Source organism: Eptesicus fuscus, chromosome 3 (genome assembly GCF_027574615.1).
Source record: "Eptesicus fuscus isolate TK198812 chromosome 3, DD_ASM_mEF_20220401, whole genome shotgun sequence".
Taxonomy (NCBI): domain Eukaryota; kingdom Metazoa; phylum Chordata; class Mammalia; order Chiroptera; family Vespertilionidae; genus Eptesicus; species Eptesicus fuscus.
The window spans coordinates 42,426,353-42,453,054 of NC_072475.1; the positions used below are offsets into that span (position 1 = coordinate 42,426,353).

General features: G+C 47.1%; 1 protein-coding gene and 1 long non-coding RNA gene across 2 annotated transcripts in view; one reads left to right on the top strand and one right to left on the bottom strand.

The window, feature by feature from the left end:
* LOC129148564 (ATP-binding cassette sub-family C member 5-like) overlaps positions 1–26,702 on the top strand; it is a 78,744-nt gene that overhangs the window by 38,068 nt on the left and 13,974 nt on the right. Inside the window, 14 exon segments of the mRNA XM_054713790.1 lie at positions 1,209–1,445; positions 1,578–1,751; positions 2,364–2,511; positions 5,100–5,248; positions 6,120–6,227; positions 10,160–10,516; positions 14,100–14,171; positions 15,165–15,289; positions 15,409–15,481; positions 17,105–17,308; positions 18,165–18,305; positions 21,765–21,861; positions 25,913–26,097; positions 26,490–26,636. Coding sequence (XP_054569765.1) covers positions 1,209–1,445; positions 1,578–1,751; positions 2,364–2,511; positions 5,100–5,248; positions 6,120–6,227; positions 10,160–10,516; positions 14,100–14,171; positions 15,165–15,289; positions 15,409–15,481; positions 17,105–17,308; positions 18,165–18,305; positions 21,765–21,861; positions 25,913–26,097; positions 26,490–26,636 — 2,217 coding nt within the window.
* LOC129148566 (uncharacterized) lies at positions 21,526–26,540 on the bottom strand. Its single transcript, XR_008555541.1, has 4 exons — positions 26,519–26,540; positions 25,027–25,091; positions 22,144–22,212; positions 21,526–21,603 (listed from the first exon to the last, which is right to left on the bottom strand). It is a non-coding gene; the product is annotated as an uncharacterized LOC129148566 (long non-coding RNA).

Genomic DNA, 26,702 nt, shown 5'->3' on the forward strand with positions numbered 1-26,702 from the left:
GTATTCTGTCCTGAGCAGAAGTCATTCCTCAGCCTAGCGAACCAATAGTGTCAGTGATTTAAGTAGAGTTACCTCTTTGGGGAGGTTGGGGCTTTGTTTTGTTTTAATTCTCTTTCCTTAGCAGCAAGGTCTTGATTCCTGGAGCATCTACTCCATTGCAGACTCCCTGCAGCATCAGGAGCACTGACCGATTAAGTGCTGTCAGCTTGATGTACTAATGCGGACTCTGGAAACAGATAATGGTTCTATTCTGTGTTCCCACCGTGTGTGGCTAACACAACGGCCAGCGGCCAGATGACCTGTTAGATGGCTAGCTTTGTATACCTCGACTCTGTATGCTCCCATGTATATTACCGCAGTGCTCCTCCTGTTGTACAGTGTCTGTGAGATGCTCTTTGAAGATGGTACTTTTTTTTTCCTTTTTCAATAAAAGTACATTACCTCCCACTTCCTGGTATTTCATCCTGTTGCTGAATGTGCCTTGTGTGAGTGTGTGCTCCAGCGTTGCAGGACCTCAGAGCTGGACCACTTGGTGGTCCTTGGGGGCTGGTTGCCTTCCTCACTGCAGGTGGTGTTAGACATGTGCTACCTGAGGTAACATGTTTTTGTTTTCGGGAGGGAGCGGGGAGTGGGGAGTGGGGAGGACCCGCGGGAGGGTCTTTGGATTTGTGAAAGTCTGCTCCGTTTGCTCCCTTCTGCGCTATTAAACTGCGGATGTTTATTTTCAGGAATGTTTTGCAAATGCACTTCTCACTCTTCCCCAGTCCAACTGTAGGTACCCTGTTCCTTTTTATCAAATAAGCACATTTGAAATGATCCCGTCCCCCCACGAAGGTCTTATTTTCATTTAAAGAAATGTATCAATGTCTGGAGCTGCTGGAATAAGGTCAAATATATACTTTTTAATGACTGTGTGTTTAGAATTAATTTCAGCTCATGGGCAGGTTTATGTTACATTAGAAAGAGTAACAGTTGTGGTGGTGTCCTTAAGGAAGAACTTTTCAAGTTAGAACTCCCTCCTGCAAGACGCCCTGAGGAACTTACTGCAGGCAGGGCGTCAGTGATGTTTGGTCCTCCAAGGAGGTATTTCCCTGCTTATACGCTGGCCACTGAACAATGGAGCTGCCTCCTCTAACTTAACATAAAGCTGTGGCGTGGTGTGTGGGTGCTGTGCAGATGCTGACAGTGGTGTGTATTTCTCCCTGTAGGCCTTCATAGTGAAACACCTCTTGGAGTACGCCCAGGGCACAGATTCTAACCTCACGTACAGCTTGCTATTAGTCCTGGGCCTCCTCCTGACAGAAATCGTGCGCTCCTGGTCAATTGCAATGACTTGGGCATTGAATTACCGAACTGCTGTCCGCTTGCGGGGGGCCATCCTCACCATGGCCTTTAAGAAGATCCTTAAGTTAAAGAGCATTATTAAGGAGAAGTCTATGGGGGAGGTGAGTAAGGGTTCTTGGCTTCAGGGCAGAGAGAAAGCTCCCTGCTTGAGCTATTTCGTTCCTTTAGGTCCCCACTTTGTCCTGTATCCTCCTGAGACAAGAGGGCCACTCACTGCTCTCCATGTCTCCTAGCTCGTCAACCTGTGCTCCAACGACGGGCAGAGGATGTTTGAGGCCGCCGCCATGGGCAGCCTGCTGGCCGGAGGACCCGTTGTTGCAATATTGGGCATGATTTATAATGTATTTATTCTGGGACCGACAGGCTTCCTGGGATCAGCCATTTTTATCCTCTTTTATCCAGCAATGGTGAGTAAGCCTCCTTGCTGTATTTTGGCAGCATCTTGTTAGATAAGTTACTTCCGTTGGGTTATGTATAGTAGGCACCACTGAAGTTTCACATCTCTTATTGGAAATTTCCTCAAAGCTGGTCCTACATTGGAAAAGTTTAGAAGGAGCTAGACATTGCTCAGTCCACACAGGCAGAATCTGGACTTGAGAGGAAGTAAGGTATCGCTTGAATAGGAGCCTCATTAGCAGTGGCTCCTAATGAGATTTTTAAAAAGAGAGAATTTGAATGAAGGAAAAAACCAGAAGGTGCACCCTGCCCCCAGGTAACACAAGTGTGTTTGAGTCACTCGGTCTCACGTTGGTACTGATAGGGTCCTCCTACTTCCATTTGACAGCACTCAATATCTGTGATTACTATGAGAACAAATATTTGTCTTAGCTTCCTTACAAAGGGATAAGAATTAAATATTTGATTCTAATTTAAAGGACCAGTTTTATTAAAGATAATACAACTACATGACACTCGTTTTATTTATAATAATTTTAAACATTTATTTCCCAGAGAGACTAAACAGCTCTTAAACGTTTGATAAGCTCTGATTTTGGCATAACATCTCTTTTTTCTTTCAGATGTTTGCATCACGGATCACTGCATATTTCAGGAGAAAATGTATAACTACTACAGATGACCGTGTTCAGAAAATGAATGAAGTTCTCACCTACATTAAATTTATTAAAATGTATGCCTGGGTCAAGGCAATTTCTCAAAGTGTTCAAAGTGAGTTTACAGACTTCGTATGTGCATATGGTAGAAAGACTCAGGTCTCTCTGCTTCCAGGTCACCTTAGCTACTAGGAACCTTAAAGTCATAGGATCTCAGTAACTTAAGTTCTTATAATATCTTACTAGAGGCCGGATGCACGAAATTCATGTACTCAGCCCGGCCTGCGCCCTCTTGCAATCCAGGAGCCCTTGGGGGCGTGGGCCTAAGCTGTCAGTTGGACATCCTTAGCACCACTGCCGCTGTGCTGGCCAGCTTTGAGCCTGGTTTCTGGCTGAGCAGCACTCCCCCTGTGAGAGTGCATTGACCACGAGGGGGCAGCTCCTGCATTGAGTGTCTGCCCCCTGGAGGTCAGTGTGCGTCATAGCGACCAATCGTTCTGCCATTTGGTCGATTTGCATATTAGCCTTTTATTATATAGGATGAACTTTACACTGATAGGGATCTTAGCGACTTGTACCCATGACTTCATCTCACCAATGAGGAAATTGAGACCTGAGAAAACTGTGATTTCCCCACCAATGAAATAATTCAGCTAGCTATATGCATTTCATTCAGTTTCAAAGATCCCTGTCTATACTCTCATCCTGCCCATAATTTTTGGGTCTGGTCATGAGGACATCACAGAAAACAGTATCCAGTGGCTGCTGAGAGCTCTGCTGCTCTCTGTGCTCTGTGGGTGCATGTACCCCAGAGGTAGTTAGGCATGAGATCCCTGGGAAAAGGGGTGCTGGGAGAAGCGCTGGGCGAGAGGTCACGATGGCTGGACCTAGCTCTGTTACTCACTCATGGGGTTTCTGGCCTGTTGTTTTATTTTTATATTTTCAAGCAATTAATTTATGTTAAGGCACGAGATTCTCAGTGCCTGGCCCTATCATGATCCATAAATTCACTGCAGACATAAATGTGTTATCTGTTAAGCCACAAAGCTTGGAGGAATAATTAGCATAGACTGGGCATTCAAAGAGATCTCAACAAAAGTTGAATGGTGGGCCTTTAAAAAAGGTGACATTTAAGAGGGATATATTTAAAGACACTTTAGAGTTTAAAAAAAAAAAAAGATATAGTTACACATAAACTTTATTTTAGTATAAAAGCTCTGTTAATTGACCATAACCTCAGAGTGAGCTAACCTGAATACAGCTAAAAAGTTAAATGCAATTTTAGGTTGAATAGAAGTAGTGTTCAGATCAAGGAAGCTGTTTCATTTTCACTGCTTGGTTTGTTGATTAAACCTTCAGGAACCTGCCCTGACCGGTTTGGCTCAGTGGATAGAGCGTCGACCTGCGGACTCAAGGGTCCCGGGTTCGATTCCAGTCAAGGGCATGTAACTTGGTTGCGGGCACATCCGCAGTAGGGGGTGTACAGGAGGCAGCTGATTGATGCTTCTCTCTCATCGATGTTTCTAACTCTCTATCCCTCTCCCTTCCTCTCTGTAAAAAATCAATAAAATATATTTTTAAAAAAACCTTATGTCCAGTTCCTAAGCTTTTTATGTGAAAAGCCATCCAGAGCAGGATCACTCGGAAGTGTGCAGCATTGGATTAAGCTGCTTCATTAAGTAGTGAGTTTGTTGCCCTTAAAATGGAACAGATGGATGCTAAGTGGACATCTGCCAAGCATGCTGTTAGCAGGGTGACCGCTGATGGGCCCTCTGACTCTCAGGTCTATCGTTTTGTAATCTTTCTGATATTCCACTCACCCTTCAGCCCCTGACTTTGGTATCTTCATCTGTGTGTGTTGGCTTGAAAAGAGCATTCTTGCTCAGGATAGATTTGGATAAGGTGCATGATAAATGTTAAAGCAATGAGTTGGATATCTTTTTTAATATGACTAATTTGCTAGCTGAAGGTAGTTCTCAATATGACTAATTTGCTAGCTGAAGGTACTTAGTTTCCAATGTCTTGAGCAGTGGTCATACCTTTCAGGTCAGTGCATAGCATCTCAAAACAAATTTCTTTAAGTTTAAAAATACCTCACCACTTTATTATCATACTTCCTATGTCATGGTCTCAGTACTCTGGGGTTGCTCTGTGAATAAGGGTGTCAGTTTTGCAAATATTTGAGAAAACCATTCTGCCTACAAAAGTTGTATTTCACTCATCCTGCTTTTTGTGTGGAAGTCTCTATCTCGGTGTCAGCTTATAGTAGGCACTCTAGCAGATCGTAGTTCCTTTTCATTCTCCATTACTGTGGTACTGTCTTTTCTGTAAGTACCTAGACAAGAAATAAACAACAGCCAGATCAGCAAGCAAACCTGCCAATTGCAGATATAATTCATGTGTTTATAACAGAAGAAATTTGCAAGGAGAATCAGACTTAGGCAGAAGATGATCATTGTGATGATATCTAGTACTGTTTGTTGTCAGATTCATTCCTGTGATTTGATCCATTTCAAACCTCAGGCCTGTGTGCCAGCATTAATGATAGGAATTGATAGTCCTAGTGACCTAGTCTTTGTTTTAAATCTTGTGTGTGGCTAAAGACCTCCCATGTCTTTTTTGGTGACAGAGGAGCAATATTGCAGGGTGGTTTTCTGTTTTTTTAGCTTGCTTTTTAGAGATTGGCTTCCTTTTTGTTCTTAGAAATCCGAGCGGAGGAGCGGCGGATATTGGAAAAAGCCGGGTACTTTCAGAGCATCACTGTTGGTGTGGCTCCCATCGTGATAGTGATCGCCAGCGTGGTAACATTCTCTGTTCACCTGACTCTTGGCTTCGATCTCACAGCATCACAGGTCAGTGAGCCCTCAGGGCTTGGGAAAATCAGATGCTCTGATCCTCTTGTTTTTGGATTTGGAAGTTCCCCCAATAATCAGAAGGCATTTTTAAAAAATATTTTTTATTGATTTTTTACAGACAGGAAGGGAGAGGGATAGAGTTAGAAACACCGATGAGAGAGAAACATCGATCAGCTGTCTCCTGCACACCTCCTACCAGGGATGTGCCCGCAACCAAGGTACATGCCCTTGACTGGAATCGAACCTGGGACCTTTCAGCTCGCAGGCTGACACTCTATCCACTGAGCCAAACCAGTTAGGGCAGAAGGCATTTTTTTTCATTTGTGTGATTAAACCGAGAAGTGGAAGAGTGAAGATTCAGCCGTAATGCACAAAGAATGGATGGGCTGTGTTTCGACAACTCAACTTTGGGTTTAATTCTGAAAATACAGATCACTCTGCGGTTCAGATTTACTGAGAATTTTAATTGAAGATCTCATAAAAACTACCTTTAGCCCTAACCGGTTTGGCTCAGTGGATAGAGCATTGGCCTTCGGACTCAAGGGTCCCAGGTTCGATTCCGGTCAAGGGCATGTACCTTGGTTGCGGGCACATCCCCAGTAGGGGGTGTGCAGGAGGCAGCTGATTGATGTTTCTCTGTCATCAATGTTTCTAACACTCTCTCTCCCTTCCTCTCTGTAAAAAATCAATAAAATATATATGTATTTAAAAAAAACAAAAAAACTACTTTTAAAAAAGGTGTCTGTCTCATACCAGCATTTGACAGTGAAGCTGCAGCCTTGCTGAACTTGAAGGGAAATGGATGGTGTCTGGGATTTTGGTTGTATGGCCTCGTAAGGCTCAGTTTCTGCTCTCTTCCTCCTCTCAGGCTTTCACAGTGGTGACTGTCTTCAGTTCCATGACTTTTGCTTTGAAAGTAACTCCGTTCTCAGTAAAATCCCTCTCAGAAGGATCAGTTGCTGCCGAGAGGTTTAAGGTAGGTGGCTCCCTCTCCTCCTCCGCGTCAAGACCCGTCCCTGACAAAACTACCTACCTTTATTCCAGTGGGTCACACAGGCTCACTGCACTTGGCTTTTGTTTACCTTCAGCCTTTTGGCAAGTTGGTAAGAAAGGGGCCATGCCTGGGGGCGGGGGGAGGGGAGCGGGAGGGGGGAGGAGAGCGGGGGGCCGGGGGGAGGGGAGCGAGAGGGGGGAAAAGGAAGGAGCCAGTGGAGAAGACTGACTTACTGGGCGGAGCTAGTTACCTTTTCAGATAAATGAGTTTGTACCTTTTGTGGATGGCCCACCTAGGTTTGGGTTCCCAGGATTTCAGTGTTTCTCTTCAGAGTTAGTCCCTTCTGCCTGGACCTGACATGGATATATGTCATAACTTACTGGGCCTTTTCAGTGATTCAAACCTAGAGGATCAGAGCTTTCAGGAGACTGTCAGCTTTTTCTTACCTTGACCTACCATTTACCTCTACCAAAGTGCTTCATTTTGATGGGTCAATATGCTAAGCCCTTTTTTAAATATATATATTATTGATTTCAGAGAGGAAGGGATAGGGGGAGAGAGAGAGAGAGAGAGAGAGAGAGAGAGAGAAAGAAACATCAGTGATGAGAGAGAATCATTGATCAGCTGCCTCGTGCACACCCCCTACTGGGGATCGAGCCAGCAACCCAGGCATGTGCCCTTGACCAGAATCGAACCCGGGACCCTTCGGTCTGCAGGCCGATGCTCTATCCACTGAACTAAACCAGCTAGAGCATGCTCAGCCCTTTTTGATACTTCCCTGTTCATGGCCTGTGGTTGCCACTCATGATGCAGGAACTCCAGTGACATGATAGTCATAAAACTAGATCATGTTGAGAAATGCAGAAGTATCAGGGTTTTTCTGGTAGGGTTTGTGGATCATGCCTTGACCTGCCTTTCTGCCTCCAGAATAATGCAAGAGGGAAGTATATTTGGGACGGTGGGGTGAGGTGGATGTTTGAAAGTGGGTAATACTTTCAAAAAAGGAAAAGGAACAGCACCTGTGTGGGCGGGGATTCTTGGACAGAGCCACTGCAGAAAGCAGCTCTTGCATTTCTGCATCAAAACAAGCAGTGCTTGTGGCTAGAAGGCGTGAGGCTCAGGCGTTTGAGGAGTTAATACCATCACCTTAAACGTTCAGGAGAAAACAAATTGGGTTTACCTTTTAAGAAGAATGAAGAACTTGCCAAATGATATTCTACTCATTTATGGTTAACTAGGTGAGTTTTGTTTAAGAATGCACCCCAGCCCCTGCCCTCCCTCACCCCAGCCTGGCTGCTAGCAGGCTAAGAGCCAGAGCCATATACGTAAAGAGAAATGGTCTAATGGTAACTAGAGCTTTATTTTGCTGAACCCACAATATTCAGTCATGGAAGAAAGCAATGATTCACCTATAAATGTGCCCCACCTTCTTGTTAGTGAATGGGTTTGGTGGCATTTTAGATGAAGAAGTAGGAGTTTGTGGTATAGAATTATTCTCTCCTTGTTTCTCGAGAGCTCTCTTCACTTATTAGAGAGAACTTGTATTAGCAGGTGGCTTTTCTCATAGCTCTTTCCTCTATCCAGGAAGCTTCAGAGTTAATAAAGGAAGCACAATCAGCCACAGCTCTATTATATTCCCCATGAGACTTCAATCCCCTTCTATCATATTTCTCTTGCAGTTTCCTCCTTTTCAACCTCCTTCTCTCTCTTCCCTCCTCCACTATCCCCTCTCCATCCCCCTTCTCCTCCTTCTAGGATAATAACCTGTAGAAAGGTAGCGAGAAGCCACCTTGTGACATTCCTGATAAGATTGTCACCAGTATAATGTTGCCAGCTTTAGCAAATAAAAACTTGGGACATCCATTTAATAATTGCACGGGACACACTGAAAAAATTATTCATTGTTTATCTGGAATCAGAATTTAACTAGGCATCCTATATGTTACCTGGCAACCCTACGAGTAGTCCCTTCTTCTGCTTAGCAGATACATTCTGAGTTGTTTCTTCTGGTCAATAAGAGTAGTATTTTGATGGTCGGTGTCCTGTGGTAAAGTTAAGGCTCATGGTTTCTGTACCTCGAAGATTCTGTTGTCCTGGCAAGTGCAAATCCAAGTAGATATAAATTCAAGTGTTCTGACTCAGCACCTCATGGCGGAGTGGCCCGAAGCTGAAATCCTGGGAGGAGTTCGGGGCTGCAGGGAGCCTGTGGGAAGGAACCGTGGGGAAGGAGCAGTGCAAACTAGCTGCATGAGCATGTTTCTACAGAATCCACTGGGGTGTAAGAGGTCCTTTAGTAACTCTCCAGGGGAGAGATGATGGGAACACTTGGTTTACTGTGTGAAGGTGGTGACAATATTGGACAAGTTATTCTTAGCTCAGTCTGTTAGGAAGGCTGTGACCAAATGAAACCAACAGCTGTTTTCAGAGACGAAACCTGGGGTTGACTAAGTGTGAGGATTATCTAGGCAATTTAATTTTGTTTTCTTTTAATCTAGGAGACTTAGAACCATGCCACTTCTAGGAAGATTAGGGAATAGGAATAAGGAGATTTGGCAATTTAAGGGAGGAAAAGAGCAGGCTCAGAAGTTTCGGATCCAACAGAAAGAGCTTGGAAAGGGGATTGTATGGTGCATTTAATGGCACCTGCACACTTAACATAGTCGGGGGTTCTCAGTAACTGAGTGGAGAGTTCTGGCCCTAAAAGTCATCTTTTCTCTAAAAAAAATAAATAAGTAAAATAAATACATACATAACATAAAGACTTTCTAATGTTATTTTTACATTTTTTTATTTGAAAAAGATTTTAAAAAAAATCATATTGGGACTCCAACTGGGATACCATTCTTTAGAGAAGACCACTGTTTTAAGAGTGTTGTCAGAAGGGGGTTCAAAGTCATGGGCACATCGAAGTCCTGGGCTGAGATTTATTTCGATCAGTGTTTCAGATCTGATTTCAGAAGTGTTCCCGCTTTCTTCCCCCAACAGAACTCAGTGGGACTCAGGGGATAAGCGGGGAAAGTCGTGTTCTCTTCCCAAGGATGTTTCTGAGGGAAATAACCTTCACTTCCACGCAAGTCCCTTTCTTTGGTGGTTTGAGTTTCCACAAGTTCCAAGGCAGGATTCTGAAGACGTGAGACTTACTGGCAAGAAGGAGTACTCTACCGTCAGTTATACTTTAGGCCCTTTTCTGACCTCAGCGAGCTAGGCCTAGGCACCGTCTCAGCTCAGCCTCTCCCCAGACATGTGCCATGTTGTGGGTGAGGGAAGCACACAGTCTTTGAGGTTCTACAAGGGCGGTCTGGAAGGGAAGCAGTGATGAGGGTCTGTGTAGGGGAGCAGGGGTGGTCTGGAAGGGAAGCAGTGATGAGGGTCTGTGTAGGGGAGCAGGGGTGGTCTGGAAGGGAAGCAGTGATGAGGGTCTGTGTAGGGGAGCAGGGGCGGTCTGGAAGGGAAGCAGTGATGAGGGTCTGTGTAGGGGAGCAGGGGTGGTCTGGAAGGGAAGCAGTGATGAGGGTCTGTGTAGGGGAGCAGCACGCCCTGTGGTTTTTCTGCTTGCATTTTCCCACTGCTACTCAGCAACTCATGGGTGAGAACAAGGGCCGGCATATGGGCTAGTTAAATGCCCTTTGGTCACATAGACTGGTAGAAAATGAAGAACTAGTGTGGCATGTAATTGGTAGTGTAGAGTGTTGGGCCATTGAGAAGGTCCTGTTCCTCCTTGAGGGTGTCCCCACAACCCCCGTGACCTCTCGCTGGGCCTGAGGCTGGGCTACACTAATGAGCTACCTTTTGCCCTCAGCTTTCTTCCACTGTATAGCCTGATGTGTTTTGCTACATGAGTGTACGCCCTAGGCTTGTCTCCCTGGTCTTGATCCAGTGTCTCATCTTTGCACCTCTCTCACAACTCCTATCAGAGTTTGTTTCTGATGGAAGAGGTTCACATGATAAAGAAAAACCCAGCCAGTCCTCACATCAAGATAGAGATGAAAAATGCCACCTTGGCATGGGACTCCTCCCACTCCAGTATCCAGAACTCACCCAAGCTGACCCCCAAAACAAAAAAAGACAAGAGGGCTGCCAGGGCCAAGAAAGAGAAGGTGAGGCAGCTGGAGCGCACGGAGCATCAGGCGGTGCTGGCAGAGCAGAAGGGCCACCTCCTCCTAAACAGCAACGAGCGGCCCAGTCCCGACGAGGAAGAGGGCAAGCCTGTCCCCCTGGGGAGCCTCCGCCTGCAGAGGACACTGTACAGCATCGACCTGGAAATCGAAGAGGTAACCGCTGGGCCTCCCCACACCCTGGCTGTCTCCCAGGTGTCTGTTGTGGCACGAGCTGGCAGCTGCCATTCCTTTTAGCAAAGTTCTATTTTATGGCTAGGAGTGGTTTTGAATCAATGAGCAATTCTAGCCAGCTCCACCTCTAAGAGGAATGTTTAACAGTAGAAATGAATAACAACTAGTCTCATGAGATACTCATTTTATAAGCAAGGAAATGAAACATTCAAGTGGGTTTTCCACGATTTTGCCCTGAATAGATTTCTACTGATTGTAGTTGTATGTGAGCTGTAACAGTTAGTTCTGGTTATTATAGCTCTGTGTAAGCTTCTCATTACCCCCAGGCTAGTCACAACACAGAACCTGGATCATAATAGGAATTCTCAGTGTTGTTATTATTATTGACAATTCGGTTATAATTGTTTATTTTTAACGCAAGTAAAGGATCATTGTGGTGTGTGATATCACAGCCCAGGCACACAGGACTGGAGTCTCTCAGCAGCCCTCCTTTAGGGAGTGGCTGGAACAGACAGTCCTGGTTCAAGGCTTTTAAAGTACAGAATATGACTGGGAGTCAGAACCATGTTGAGGGCTACTTCATACACAGGGTCCCAGATGTAGTTATACATTCACTCATTTAACAGCCATTTTTTCATGACCAACTCTGCTGGCACTGTTGTAGGGCTAGGGTCTAGCAGGGAAAATGCAAACAGTCAAACCTCCACCCTCTTGGAGCTTACATTCTAGTGGCAAAGACAGTAAACAAGTGGAGAATATGTTCCAAGAACCTGTAAATCCCTGAACCCACCTATAGTGCTGAATCCTGGTAATTTTTTCCTATGCATTCATACCTATGATAACGTTTAGTTTATAAATTAGGCACAGTAAGAGACTAACAATAATAACTAACTACAGCAGTTTGCACTATACTCTAATAAAAGGTAAGTGAATTAGGTGGGTCTCTCTCCAGTAATTTTTCTATTTTTCACCCCAGACCTATTCTGGAATCTGTGTAACCATCCCTTACTTGCAGGAAATGGCTTGTGTCCCTTGTTTCAGGGATCCCTTGCCGAAGGCTTCATGTAGCTCAGTGCTTTTTGGCGCAACACTTTGTTGTCATTCAGAATATGTTTTCTGTTCATGTCTTCCATCCACAACTTTAATGCCTCTTCCATCTTAACTAAGCCCTTATCGTGCACTTGTGGCCACAACTTTTACAGTTTAAGGTGGGACAGCAAAACTAGCATGAATTTCTTTGTCCTTATTCACAGTTTCAAGGATGGAAGATTTGCTCTTACTATAGATTTTAGTAACCTCTGCATATAATTTTTCCTTACTGAGAATTTTTGCCTTTTCACTTACAAGAAGCACTTACTTTACAGCTGCTTTTTAACATATCTAAGTTGCCAGTACCACTACGCTTGCACTTTTTAAGTAAAATAAGAGAACACAAGCATTTTGATATGAAAAGAGATGTGGAAAGAGTCGAAGTGACTAATGAACAGGGAGTGTATACAGAGTAGATCTCTGCAAAGGGATGACTCGTGTCCAGGGCAAGACCGAGCAGGACTGCATGAGATTTCATTGCACTAGTCAGAGCGCCACACTGTTTAAAACTTATGGATTGTTTATTTCTGGAATTTTCCATTTCATGTTTTTGGACCACAGTTAACTGCAAGGAACTAAAACCACAGAAAGGGAAACCATGGATAGGGGAGAATACTGTATATTGTATGTCAGAGGGTGGTAAGGGCTGTGAAGAAGACGTGGTAGAAAGTGCTGGGGCAGGGAGCAGGTGGTTGCAATGTAAATAGGTTGCCTGAGGGAAAGGATTCCTTTAAAAAGTAATATTTGAGGAAAGACCTGCGGGGGTAAGGGAATGAGTCATGTGAATATCTGGGGGAGAAGAGCATTCCAGGCAGGACAAAACTGCAGAGACCCTGAGGCCTATTACTGGGGCAGAGTGAGCAAAGGAGAGAGTAGTAGATGCCAGGGGCAGACAGGGAGCTAGGTGCAGAGCCTCCTGTAATGACTTCGGTTTTACTCTGAGTGGAAAGAGAAGCCATTGAGGGTTTGGAGCAGAAGAATGATGTCACCTGACTTATATATATATATATATACTAGTGGCCCGGTGCACCAAATTTGTGCACGGGGGCGGGGGGTTGCTGTTCCTCAGCCTAGCCTGCACCCTCTCCAATCAGGGACCCCGTGAAGAATGTCCTACTGCTGGTTTACAGGGATCAGGCCTAAACCGGCAGTCGGACATCCCTCTCACTATCCAGGACTGCTGGCTCCAGCCACTCGCCTGCCTGATTGCCCCTAACCACTCTACCTGCCGGCCTGCTCACCCCCACCTTCCCCCCGCTGCCAGCCTGCTCGCTCCCAAATGCCCTCCCCCGCCAGCCTGATCACCCCCAACTGCCCCTCCTGCTGGCCTGCTCGCCCCCAACTGTCGCCCTGCTGGCCTGCTCACTCCAAACTAACCCCCACTGATGGCCTACTCACCCCCAACTGGCCCCCTTGCTGGTCTGCTTATCCCCAACGGCCCCTGCCGTCCCATCCTGGCCTGATCACCCCCCCGACAACCCAATGTCCCAGCCCCTCCTTTTTTTCTTTTTCTTTTTTTTTTTCAGCGCCTCCTTGAGCGGAGGCCAGGGCCAGCTGGAAGCAAGTATCTAGGATTTATTTATCTTCTATAATTGAAACTTTGTAGCCTTGAGCGGAGGCCAGGGCCAGCTGGAAGCAAGTATCTAGGATTTATTTATCTTCTATAATTGAAACTTTGTAGCCTTGAGCGGAGGCCCGGGCCGGCCAGGGCAGGCAGGAAGCTTGGCTTCCTCCATTGCCGGGGCAACCCAAGCCTCCTGTTTGCTCCAGCTCCATGGCTGGCCGCCATCTTGGTTGGGTTAATTTGCATACTCACTCCTGATTCGTTGGTGGGCATGGTTTGGCGTAGCAGGGTGATGGTTAATTTGCATGTTTCTCTTTTATTAGTGTAGATGAGAGAAACATTCTAGCTTCTGTATTCAGAAGAGTATGTAAGGAAACAGGAAGGAGGTAAGGAGAACAGTTAACCCAGGAGAACATTAGGGTGCCTTGGACCGAGGGCAGTGGTAAAGAAATGTTTACCTACATCACTGGAAGTAGGGAGTGCTGGGTACTAATGTGTTTATCAAGTTAGCAACTAACTAGAAGCACGTCACACAGACCCAGAGCTAGACTGCAGGAAGAATGAAAAGCTCCCAGCTCTTGAAAGCTATGACCAAGACGGGGAGATGGTCCTAGGTGAGACCACTGGAAATAACTAGTGGTTGTTTGGAGGGCATTCAAGTCACTTTAAAATATATATGTGTGTGTGTGTGTGTGTGTGTGTGTGTGTGTGAGAGAGAGAGAGAGAGAGAGAGAGAGAGAGAGAGAGAGAGAGAGAGAAGAGTTAAGTGACTTGCTTGGTGATCAGGGAGGCAGTTTCCATATTAATGGACTGTAGTTAATGTGTTTTTCCTCAAAGAAATAGGAAGTCCCTGGAGGTGAGTGGTCAGTAGTCCTTGAATGACCTTCCCTCTCACTCTGTGTTTTCTTCCAGGGTAAACTGGTTGGAATCTGTGGCAGTGTGGGAAGTGGAAAAACCTCTCTTATCTCAGCCATTTTAGGCCAGGTAAGATTTTGTTATTGTCCTTGGCATTTTTTTGCTTTTTTTTCTCTGGACTTTGCTTAGCAAAGGCCTCAGAAAAACTGAATTTATTTCCTATGTAGGATCAGGAAAAGTAGAAACAAAATGAACCCTTCATCCGCATCTCCCTCCCCACCCCCCCCACCCCCCCATTCCCCACTACATTCCCACCCCTTCACAGCATTGTGTCTGAAGGGAGCTTAGTGATCACCTGTATGTGGACACTGTATATTACAGTGTTTGAGAGGACAAGCTTCATGTGCAAGGACTACACAGACTGGTCAATGAAACTTTGTTCCAAGTTATAGCATCCCTCACCCAAGACAAATTGTCAATAATCAGTCCCAAAAGGAGCCCTGAAAGACGGTAAAATGGATAAATCAATTCATATCAATTACCATGACTGAAAACAATTCCAAGTGAACAGGTCATCATGCAGTTTCTTCATGTTGGAGGGGAGGGTTCACCATCGTTGTATGGATACTCGGTAATACTAGTTGATGTCGAACTGGATTTTTCCCCCCTTTGATCCTCATTTTACAGAAGCAGCTGATCTAGCTAATAGCCTGGAATAATTCTGTAGATGAGTTGGCCTGCCCTAAAATTGAGGCTGTAAATCCTTACAGCATCCTCCCCAGGGGATTCTGAAAGGGCCTTCCACTTGTGCCTCCCTTAATTAAAACCGTTTGCATTTAGAAGGAAAGGTTGTAAAGTAGCCCATAGGTTGCTGAATGAAGTGTTGGTTCGTTCAAGTCATGGGTCGGCTGGGCTCCCATCGCTCATAAGCAGGGAGACCTTTGATTTTTCTTTGCTGTTGAAGCTCTCTGTGGAACAAAAGTGGGGTCTAGTTTTGGGTCCAAAAAGCAACCAAGGAAACTGCCAAAACTTTCAACTTCATTGTGGAATGTGGGGAGTTCTGCTGGCTTTAGGGGGATGGTTTTGCATTGTGATGCCATTGGATTGTGTCTGTCTCCCTAGATGACACTTGTAGAGGGCAGCATTGCAGTTGGTGGAACCTTGGCTTATGTGGCCCAGCAGGCCTGGATCCTCAATGCCACGCTGAGAGACAACATCCTTTTTGGGAAGGAATTTGATGAAGAAAGGCAAGAAATGCTTGGTTTCTGTCATGCTTTCTGTCTAGGCTGTGTGAGACACAAGGCACCCAAGCCACAGGCTCAACTCCAACCGTGTCCCTGATGCTGGGTCTCTTTCTGTTCTTCAGATACAACTCTGTGCTGAACAGCTGCTGCCTGCAGCCTGACCTGGCCATTCTCCCCAACAGTGATCTGACTGAGGTACAAGCCTTCTGCTCCCGATGGGGGCGTGTATGTAGCAGAGAGGATCCTGGGAGATGAGTGGCAGGGCTCTGCTGGAGTCACCTCCTAGGAGTGCATCTTAAATGCGTGGGAGAAAAACCTACACAGTGAGATTCACTTTCACTGGTACTTCATGTTAGGAAAGCATTTATGCCTTGTGGCTGGCATATCAACACTACCTGTTTTAAGCATATAAATATGTCATATGTCAGGTGGATTTTAAACAAAATCCCATTTTTGGTTCAGAGTTCGTGTTTTCTGCACTACTCATTTTTAAAACCACGAGTCAAGCATGTGCACATTGAGCTTCTTTCTTGAACCTCATTCTAACAACCTCCTTGTTCAGATGCAGTCTGCAGATAGCCCTCTCCTGTTAGAAAGGAAGAGGCCGCAGCACAAATCCCTTTCTTTGGTTCTCTGCCCTGGAGCAGTTTCCAGAGCTGTGTCTTTGAAACTGGCTTTTTGAGTCCTGAGACATCGCCCATGAGCTGCCCTGGAGGTCTTTGGGGCTGGCACTTAGGTTTCAGCTGACTTCAGGTAAATCCCTCAAACCAGGTTTGGTGAATGGTTTAATTAGTTCACCGGCTCTCAAATCAAGGTGCCCAGATCAGCAGCATTCGGTGACACTGGGAACTTGTTAGAAATGCAAATTATTAGGCCCCACTCCAGACCTCCTGAATCAGAAACTCTAGGGGTGGGGCCCAAACACCTGTTTTTACAAGTCCTCAGGTAATTCTGATACCTGCTCAAGTTTGAAAACCTTTGCATTTAGGGAATGTTTTTTTAAGGACAAGGTTTTTTAAAATTACAGGGCCCGTTACCATTTTACAATGGATGTATTCACTTGTCCTTTTAGTAATGTTTATCAGGTGCTTGTGTGCCAGCTGCATGTGCAGACACTTCTGGGTGTTGGGAACGTAAAGGAATAAGACAATAACTTGCACCCTCAGAAAGCTTAACTGGAGAGGATGGGACACCCACACATGAGGCTCAAAACAAGCCGATGAAAAAGAATCCCTTTCTTTTGAGTGTTAGTAAGGAAGAGAGGGGGGGGTGAGGTGGGGGGCGGGGATTTGCAGAGGAGAGGATGCCAGAACTGAGCAGGAATAGTACAGGAGAAGGTGTGACATTAGTCATGAGTGTTCATAATATATCCACAATTTAAGGGCTTCTATCCCAGGGTGTGCTGGGGGATTGGCAATGGATGCTGACAGATGCTGGGAACCTACTTTGTATGCCAAGTTTGGTGGTTTAAATTCTATCCTTCAGGGCTTTTGAAGAGTTTAAGGAAGGTTGTTCATGGTTAGCTTTATGTTTTGGAAAGCTCATTCTGCCCATAGAGAATGGACTGGTAGGGTGTCCAGGGGGTGGTGAGGCCAGATGAGGATTGATTAGTAACCAGATGATTGTGGGAGTGAAGGAGGTATCTAGGCCAACTCCCCACTGTGGGCCCTGGAGGATCATAGTGGCCTCTCATCCAGGCTGGGAATTCAGTAGAAGATGCCGCTTTGGGTGGAGGAGAAGAATGGTGACTGGGGTAGTCACTAAACCCAGTTCTGGACTTGAGTTGGCGGCTCCACTATGCTTTCTGGGCTCCTATAGATTGGCGAGCGAGGAGCCAACCTGAGTGGTGGGCAGCGCCAAAGGATCAGCCTTGCCCGAGCCTTATATAGTGACCGGGACATCTACATCCTGGATGACCCCCTCAGTGCCTTAGATGCCCATGTGGCCAACCACATCTTCAACAGTGCTATCCAGAAGCACCTCAAGCCCAAGACGGTTCTGTTTGTTTCCCACCAGCTACAGGTATGGTGCTTTCTTCCTTCCCCAGGCCACCCTCTGTGTCTTGAGAAATCAGACAGGAAGGGGGGCTTGGTCCTTCTAGGTACCTTTGTGGTCTAGAAGTTCCTGGAACCATCAGTGTTCATTTCCTCAGCAAATAGCCGCCTGGCCCACTATAGCAATAAAGCTTTTTGTATCACTGTACCAGATTGGCTATCTGCATCAGAGATGCTTGGAGCATTTAGCTTCTGCATATAAATCAGTAAGTGATGGAAGGGGTAGGTAGAAAGTAGAGTTTGAGTATGAGATGGTGTGGAAAGCCTTATGTTAATTTAAGCAGGAACTGTTCAGGGAAAACAAGGTCTTCTCCCTCTGTCACTCCATGACAAGTTGCCACTTTGGAGAGCAGCTGAAGAATATTGCCATCTGTTTTGCATACGTTGTCAGGTTTGGGGATTAACTCCCATCCTGCCACAGAAAGTCAGTAATTGTGTGTATTTCTCAGTGTAGTAACAGGGTGAAGCTTAATGCAAGGCTCTTGTGGCTCCACCAGATTTACGTCAAAAACTGGAGGAACTGTACTTGGTACTACATCTCGATAAAGTAGAGCAGAGGTTCTCAGTCTTGGCACTACTGACATATTGGGCCACATAGCTCTTTGATGTGGGGGCTGTCCTAGGCCTCCCTGGCCTCTGTCCACTAGATGGCCAGTAATACCCCTCTCTCCAATTTAAACAACCAACAGTGTCTCCAGATATTGCCAGATGTCCCCTGGGGGGCTCAATCGCTCCCAGGTGGGAAGTGCTAGACTAAGGTATGAGGGATTGGAATATTTGCACAAATATCAGTAACACCGTGTCATCCCTGCCTTTGTCTCTAGTACCTGGCTGATTGTGACCAAGTGATCTTCATGAAAGAAGGCTGTATTACCGAAAGGGGCACCCATGAGGAACTGATGAATCTAAAGGGTGATTATGCTACCATTTTTAATAACTTGCTGGGAGAGACGCCCCCAGTTGAGGTAAGAGTTATATGACATTTATGCATCTCTCCTTTCTAGCAAGGGAGGCATGACCTTCCTGAGGGCTAACCGGTCTCAGCTGAGTTCGGTGCCTGTGTTTTATTGGCAGAGCCCTATTTTCTGATGACCAGACTGCTGTGCTTTGGTTCACATACGAATTCTATTCTAGGAGAGCAGGATTGTGGGGCTGGTGAGCCAAGGACTTCTGTCAATGAGAACTTATTAATGAGGCCATGACAGGGAGAACAATATGGGCTCTGTGTGTTGTCAAAGTAAAATACGTCCAAACCTGTAGAGAATTTTTATGAATTTATTTGAGCCAAACTGATGACATTGCTGGGAAGCAAGATCTTAAATGCTCTGGAGAATGTCAGTTTGCAGATTTTTTTATACATTTGGAATTAACGAGGGAACATAAGGAAGATTACATGGAGGTGGGAAAAAGCAGGGCAGAGATTAGATTACATGACAGTTAACAAGAGAATGTGCTCTCTTGAGGGTGGTTAAGCTTAAGGGGTCTGGGAAAAGGGATTACTCTGGCATTTCAAAGGTTTATTAACCTAGATGCACAAGAATAGGGCTTGCTTAAGGCAAAGATAAACCTTCCACTAAAGAAGTTATAGGCCTGGGGCATCACTACCCACCGTGACCTGTCCAGTTAGAAATTAATGTTTAGGTCACCCTGTGAGGTTACTTTCTTATGAAGCTCCTTTTTCAATAAACAAGTGAATAAAGAACCAGGGAAGAGAAATTACTCCTTGTATACATTTGAAAATGATCCATGGTACCCTGGCTGCTGATTTTTCACTCATTAACTGACAACTATTATGTCCCAACTAGAGGCCCGGTGCACAAAATTCATGCATGGGGGGTGTGTGTCCCTCAGCCCAGCTGGCACCCTCTCCAATCTGGGACCCCTCGAGGGATGTCCGACTGCCCTCTCACAATCCAGGACTGCTGGCTCCCAACTGCTCACCTGCCTGCCTGCCTACTGCCCTCCCCTGCTGGCCTGGTCCCTCCCAACTGCCCTCCCTACAGGCCTGGTTCCCCCCCAACTGCCCTCCCCTGCCGGCCTGGTTCCTCCTCCCCCCCCCCCCCCAACTGCCCTCCTCTGCCAGCCCGGTCCCTGTAACTGTCCTCCCTGCAGGCCTAGTCACCCCTAACTTCCCTCCCCTGCAGGCCTGGTCCCCACCCCCCCCCACCAACTGCCCTCCTCTGCTAGCCCGGTCCCTGTAACTGTCCTCCCTGCAGGCCTAGTCACCCCAAACTGCCCTCCCCTGCAGGCCTGGTCCCTCCCAACTGCCCTCCCTTGCTGGCCTGATCACCCAAAACTGCCCTCCCCTGCCGGCCATCTTGTGGCGGCCATCTTGTGTCCACATGGGGGCAGCCATCTTGTGTGTTGGAGTGATGGTCACTTTGCATATTACCTCTTTATTAGATAGGATTACTAGATTAGGCACTTCATAGATGTCATCCTATTTTAGTCATTAGTTCTGTAGCAAAATATGATTAATCCCTTACTTTTACAGCTGAGGAAATGGAAGCTCAGAAAAGTTAAGCAGCTTACTAATGTTAAACAACAAAATTCAACTGTTTAAATTTGAAGATCTAATGGGCTTTATCAAGTGATTTGTGAATCTGACAGCATCCTTTCTAGCAACTAGAAGGGCAGAAAGAGGGTGGGAAGAAGAGATTTAAAAAGTGGATTATTTCAGTTGAAGTCATCTTTTCTTAGGGGAAGACAGGGGGCCTCAAGAGGCAGGTTACTTCCCTAGTGTTGATCAGGAAATTCCACACTGAGGGATTTAACATTGCACTCCTGGAAGAGGCTGAAACTGCAGTTAGGTTAGGTACTGAGTCTCGGTGTGGCTTAGCAAACGTGACTCCATTTGGGGCCTTTTAAAAAAAATATAAACAAGGGCACTTTGACTCTGAAGTGCTCTTTCTGGCATGCTGCCTGCCCCCTGTGGCAACAGAGAGATGGCAGCTTTCCATGGCTTTACTCTCGGCTCCAAGTTAGGCAAATCCAAGGGAGTACTTACTTAGAGCTCGCCAAATCGCGTGTTCTTCCTTCTTGCCAACCTGCTCTCATGCAAAGTCCTTATTCTGTAGGCACCTTGGGTCCTAGGAGTGTACTCAGGCTGGGCTATAGGCTACTTCTTAGCTACCAGGTCATTTCGGCCTTTTGGAATAACTCAAGCATTATTCCAAGTGTCATCAGTAACTTCCATTGAGACACCCTAATGCAGATTTGGATTTATGATCTCTCCCTGCGACTCTCAGAGTACTTACTCTTCAGATCATTTCCTCCTCACTGTAGACTCAGAGGAAAATGAGAAGAAGAGAATCTAAAGTACGAAATGTCCAAGGAACAATGAACTTGGACAGCTCGTGAGTTGTAGTGGAGGAGCACACTTTCAGTTTGTCACTTAACTCTCCTGAGTTTCACTTTCTTCATCTTACAAATGGGGATGGCATCTGCCTCTTAGAATTGTTGCATCAGTTAAATGAAATAATATGTAATGTTCTTACGCTAGTAAGTGGTCAGCAAATGGACGTATTCTCTCTAGACCAGCGGTCACCAACCGGTGGTCCGTGAAGTCCGAAAGGTTGGCGACCGCTGGTTTAAGGAAAGCTTTGGAGCAGCGGTCGCCATCCGGTGGTCCGCAGACCACTGGTGGTACGTGAGGTCCAGAAGGTTGGCGACCACTGCTTTAGACAGTGCATTTACTCATGTACTGCAGTAAATAAAGAATTTAGGGTCCTATGAAGAGATAAGAAGAACTTGGAAAGGAGAGCATTAGAGGGTTTCTAATCTCCTGGGTTCAATTTGATGCACGTTTACCAAGCTCCTCTGTGCCCCGTTATGGGAAGTTCTGGGTGTTAGGCCCTGTGGGGTTCTAACCACGAGTGAGATGTCATCTCTCTCCTGAGGGACTTGGGGTCTCAGGGAAGACCAGTGCACCATGCTCTTCACCAGGTTCCATTTAAAGCAACTGTGCTGTCATGGAGTGCTACTAACAAAGTGCCTGGGGGGCGGGGCTGAACTCGATTCTAGACAAATCTGAGTTACCTCAGGGAGGGTGTAAGATTTGAAATCTGTTTGAATGAAGACAACTGTGACTGTGTTGGGACAAGGGGAGGGCATTCCAAGTGAGGGACCAATGTGGACAAAGTGGGAGGTCACAGTGATGAGAGGAATGGCAGGAAATCCAGTTTGGCATGAGAGTGGGAGCCCCAGGAATAGGAGAGGAGCTTGCAGTTAGGCTGGGGCCAGGAGGTGGAGTTCTTGAAGGAGCTGAGGAAGTACAAGAAATGAATATAGATGAGCCTTTTAAGAAGTTGGAAGGATTGCTTTTCAGTAATACCAGCAGCTTGACATGATTCTCTCATATGTCGCGTGGACCTTTGTCTGAATGGCCATATCATAAATGGAGACGCTTTTTTTTTTAATTTTAGATTAATTTAAAAAAGGAAACCAGTGGTTCACAGAAGTCACGAGACAAGGGTCCCAAAACAGGATCAGTAAAGGAGAAAGCAGTGAAGCCAGAGGAAGGTAACGACCTTTTTTGAGATTTTAGATTTGTCATTAAAGTATATCAGAAGTCATGCCATATGGTGACCCATGATGTTTGATAAGACTGTGGATGTTTGATAACACTGTGTGTGGTAGAGTACCTGGCCTTTTATGCCTGGAATAACAGCATTCTTATATAATATCAGGAGACTATGAGGCACCTTCTGTTTGCTTAAACAGACCAAGGCAATAAGAATTATAGCTGAGTCACCCTGAGTATGAAAAAAGGGGAAAGGTGTACCCACCCTTCCTGTGACTCACCTGTGCCTTTTAAAAATCAGTTCCCACCACGGCAGAGGCGGTCCAGCTGCAGGGACGCCTGTGTTCTTCCTGTTAGAATGGGACGCTCCTTGGAGATTGCCCCAGAATGTGGCAAGGTCACACCTGGGTTTCTCCCAGCAACTTTCCCTATCCAAAGTCCTGTTCTTTCAACACTTTATCTTGTCAACTGAAACAAATCTTGGGAGTTAGAAAAACAATCCTATCTAATAAAGAGGGAATATGCTAATTGACCATGACTCCGTCACAAAGATGGCTGCACCCACAGCTGAGGCCAAGTTCCCATAAGGAGCCTTAACGAGCAATCAGCAGGGACCTGAGGCTACGCCCTCTCCCGTCTCCATAGGGCTTGACAGGGGACCTCGGGCTGCACCCCCCACCCCAGCACCAGGTCGGGGAACCTCAGACCGCACCCCCCACCTGGCGGGGCTTGGTGGGGGACCCCAGGCCGTGCCCCCCGCCCACCGGGGCTTGACAGGGGACCTCAAGGTGCACCCCAGTGCTGGGTCGGGGAAACTCAGGTTGTGCCCCCTGCCCAGCGGGGCTTGACAGGGGACCTCAAGCCATGCCCCCCACCCTGGTATGGGCTGGGGGACCTCAGGCCACGCCCCCCATCCTGGTGCCAGGCCAGAGGACCTGAGGCTATGCCCCCTGCCCAGTAGAGCTTGACGAGGGTGGGACTGGCCAGGTCTGGATCTAGCCCAATGGGGGGGGGATGGGAGACGGGTGGCCGGGTCTGGGTCTTACTCGATTTTGAGGCACATGTGGGTGGGCGGGGACTTGACTCTGGGTCCCGTGGTGTGCCCCAGACTCTGACAGGAGAAAGGTTTGCATATACATTTTACTAATTTTCTTTCATCTCTGACACTTCTATTATAGAGAAAGTCAAATAGCAATATTAAATTACTAGAGGCCCGGTGCACAAAATTCGTGCACAGAGGGGTGTTGTCCCTCAGCCCAGCCTGTACCCTCTCCAATATGGGACCCCACCAGGATCGGGCCTAAACGGGCAGTCGGACATCCTTCTCACAATCCAGGACTGCTGGCTCCCAACTGCTTGCCTGCCTGCCTTTCTGGTTGCCCCTAACCGCTTCTGCCTGCCAGCCTGATCACCCCCAAACCACTCTGCTGCCAGCCTGTTTGCCCCCAACTTCCCTCCTCTGCCGGCCTGGTCACCCCTAACTGCTCTCTCCTGCAGGATTGATCACCTCCAACTGCCCTCCCTTGCAGGCCTGGTCCCTCTCAACTGCCCTCCCTTGCAGGCCTGGTCCTTCTCAGCTGCCCTCCCTTGCAGGCCGGGTGCCTCCCAACTGCCCTCTCCTGCTGGCCATCTTGTGGTGGCCATCTTGTGTCCACATGGGGGCAGGATCTTTGACCCCATGGGGGCAGCTATATTGTGTGTTGCAGTGATGATCAATCTGCATATTACTCTTTTATTAGATAGGATAGAGGCTTGGTACGGGGTGGGGGCCAGCTGGTTTGCCCTGAAGGGCGTCCCACATCAGGTGGAGGTTCCCTTGGGGTGTGGGGCAGCCTGAGCGAGGGGCCTGTGGTGGTTTGCAAGCCGGCCACGCCCCCTGGCAACCCAAGCGGAGGCCCTGGTGTCTGGAATTTATTTTCCTTCTACAATTGAAACTTTGTAGCCTGGAGCGGAGCCAAGCCTGGGGCTCCCTCCGAGGCCGGCAGCCATTTGTGTTGGGGTTATAATTGAAACTTTGTTGCCTTAAGCGGGTGGGCCTGGCCAGGGTGTGCAGAAAGCCTTGCTTTTGCCGGCAGCAACCCTGGCCTGCTCTCTCAAGCTCCATTCTGCTGCCATTTCTGTTTGAATTTGTTTACCTTCTATAATTGGAACTTTGTAGCTTGAGTGGAGGCTTCGGCCTGGCAAGGGCAGGCGGAAAGTTGGCTTCCTCTGTTACCTAGGAAACCTTGCTCTCTGTGGCTGCAGCTATCTTGGTTTGGATTAATTTGCATGCTCGCTCTGATTGGATGGTGGGCGTGGCTTGTGGGTGTGTTGGAGGTATGGTCAATTTGCATATTTGTCTATTATTAGATAGGATTTCCTCTAATTAATCGCCTTTTAATGTGCATGAATTTCGTGCACCGGGCACTAGTTTACAATACTTAAGGTGTTTTCACCTTGGTGAATTTTAAGCTGCAAGTCAGTCCCTCACCTTCCCGCATCCCCCCCAAAAAAAGAATGCAGTCCTGTTTTAAAGCTCTCTTTCTGTTGTATCATGTCCTCACCTGAGGTTTTGAATCTGAGGTTTTGAATCCTGGGTTTGCCTCTGTTTTCACTTCCTGGGTCTTAAAACTGCAGCAGGTGTTTGGTGTTAGGAGTTGACCATCCTGATTTACCACTCCCTGCCTCTTCTTTCTTTTAATAAACCAGGTAACAATTCTGAATTCAGGTGTGATTTAAGATAGCTTACTCACACACACTAAACAAACACAGTACAGCCGGCTGAGACATCTATCCGTTCCTGCCAGAAGCAGTACAAAAAGCCAGAATGTTCTCAGGGAACATTTGTTCTCTGCAGAGCCACTAACCTGGAGACTGGCAACTGTTAAAGTGCTCCTGGCCTGTGTGGCTTGTTCCACATAATTAAAAGTGTGTGATGAAGAGGAAGAGGTGCCCTGTAGGGCATCAATCATCTGACCGTGCCAGGGAACCCCTGGGTGCTACCTTTGAATCTTTTCTCTTCCCCTACGCAGTCACCACGTCCTACTGAATTTACTCCCGAGACTCCATCCCTATTGCCACAACCTGGTTCTGGCCTTTATCCTCTCATACCTATGTTCCTGCTGTCCGCCCTCCATGCAGACAGCTGGGTGATAGGGTTGAAAACAGGAGACTCACCAACTGACCTTCCTGCATGGAGTCTTCAGTGGCCTCCTCCCAGTTTCAAAGCAGTGTTTTCCAATCTTTTTCCCTGATATGGCACACACAGAAAATGCCATTATTTGCGTGTGACGCTGGGGTGCATGGAAGAGGCTGCTCGCTGCCAGAGGTGACTGGACTGGCCATCCCAGGCCCATCTAGCCCAGTAGGGCTGAGAGTCAAATCTCCACACACCTGTAGCCCATTCTCGAGAAGTTCCTCTCTGAAGGGTAACGTTCAAGTACCTCTGACAGAGCACAGCCTGCCTAATCCACCTGGTCTCTTGCCACTCCACCGGCACACACACTGTTCAGGCTGTGCTGGCTTGGTTGTCTATACTTACTGCCCTGCTGTTTCCCCACCTCTGTGGTGGTGCTCACGTTATCTCTTCTGCCCATTGTTCCCCCAACTGGCCGACTCTGGTTTACCTTCAAGGTGCTGTATAGACTGCACATAAAGTCTTCCCTGAAACCTCCCTGCTAACCACTGCACAGCTCCCCCAAGTAGGTTAGCTATACCCCCTGGGCGTCCCATGCTGCCCTGCATGTAGCTCTAGCATTGCATCTAACACATTTTACTAGAATTATGTGTTTATTTACCTGTCTGTCCTACCAGACTGTGGAAGGACCCTCAAGGGCAGGAACCTGGTCGTACTCGTCTTGACTATTCCAGGGTCTCATCCTGGGCCTGTTTATAGAAAGTGCTTAGTAAATGTTAAATGGGTGAATGAATGCTTCTGATAAAGAGGAAATAATTCTGAACTAGAGCCCTGTGAAGCTATAGGCTCTTTGATTTTGCTCTTCTATATAGGTGCCTTCGTTTTGGAAAAGTAGCTTTTTCCTTCTGAGTTCATGTTTCTTTTTTCTCCCCTAGGGCCGCTGATGCAAGCAGAGGAGAAGGGGCAGGGTTCTGTGCCGTGGTCAGTGTATGGTGTCTATATTAAGGCTGCCGGGGGCCCGTTGGCTTTCTTGTTCATTATATCCCTCTTCATGTTGAACGTGGGCAGTACCACCTTCAGCAACTGGTGGTTGAGTTACTGGATCAACGAAGGAAGTGGGGTAAGGTTCCTCATTAATGGGAAATTATATGCCTAAGAATATGGCCATCTCTCCATATTCCCTGGCCATTCTTAAGGAAACTGGTTTTCGATTAAAAGACACAATGAACAAGGGTCACCCAGGATGAAAAAGAGGGGTCCCTAATGTAACCTCACAATATAGTTGCTCCCTGACCAACTCAAGATGCATGTAGAGCTTATCATAGCACACCTGTGGGCTGTCTGCCCTCGTCCATTAGAAAATAGTGAAGGAGGGACAGCGCCCTCCTCGTGTTTGCCACACCAGGTCCCAGAGTCCTTATCCTGCGCCCTCCCCTGAGCTGAGAGTGGCCCTAAGCAGGGTTCCTGGCCGTCCCTGGGAGTCTTGCCTCACAGAGCCCTGCCTCCAAACAGAACAGCACGGTGAGTCACGGGAACAGCACCTTCGTGAGCAGCAGCATGAAGGACAATCCTCACAGGCAGTACTACGCCAGCATTTATGTCCTCTCCATGGTCGTCATGCTGATCCTGAAAGCCATTCGAGGAGTGGCCTTTGTCAAGGTATGCGGTGGTGGCCTCTGCTCCTGCTCACCCAGCTGACCGGTCCGGCTTCTCACGCCCTCTCCC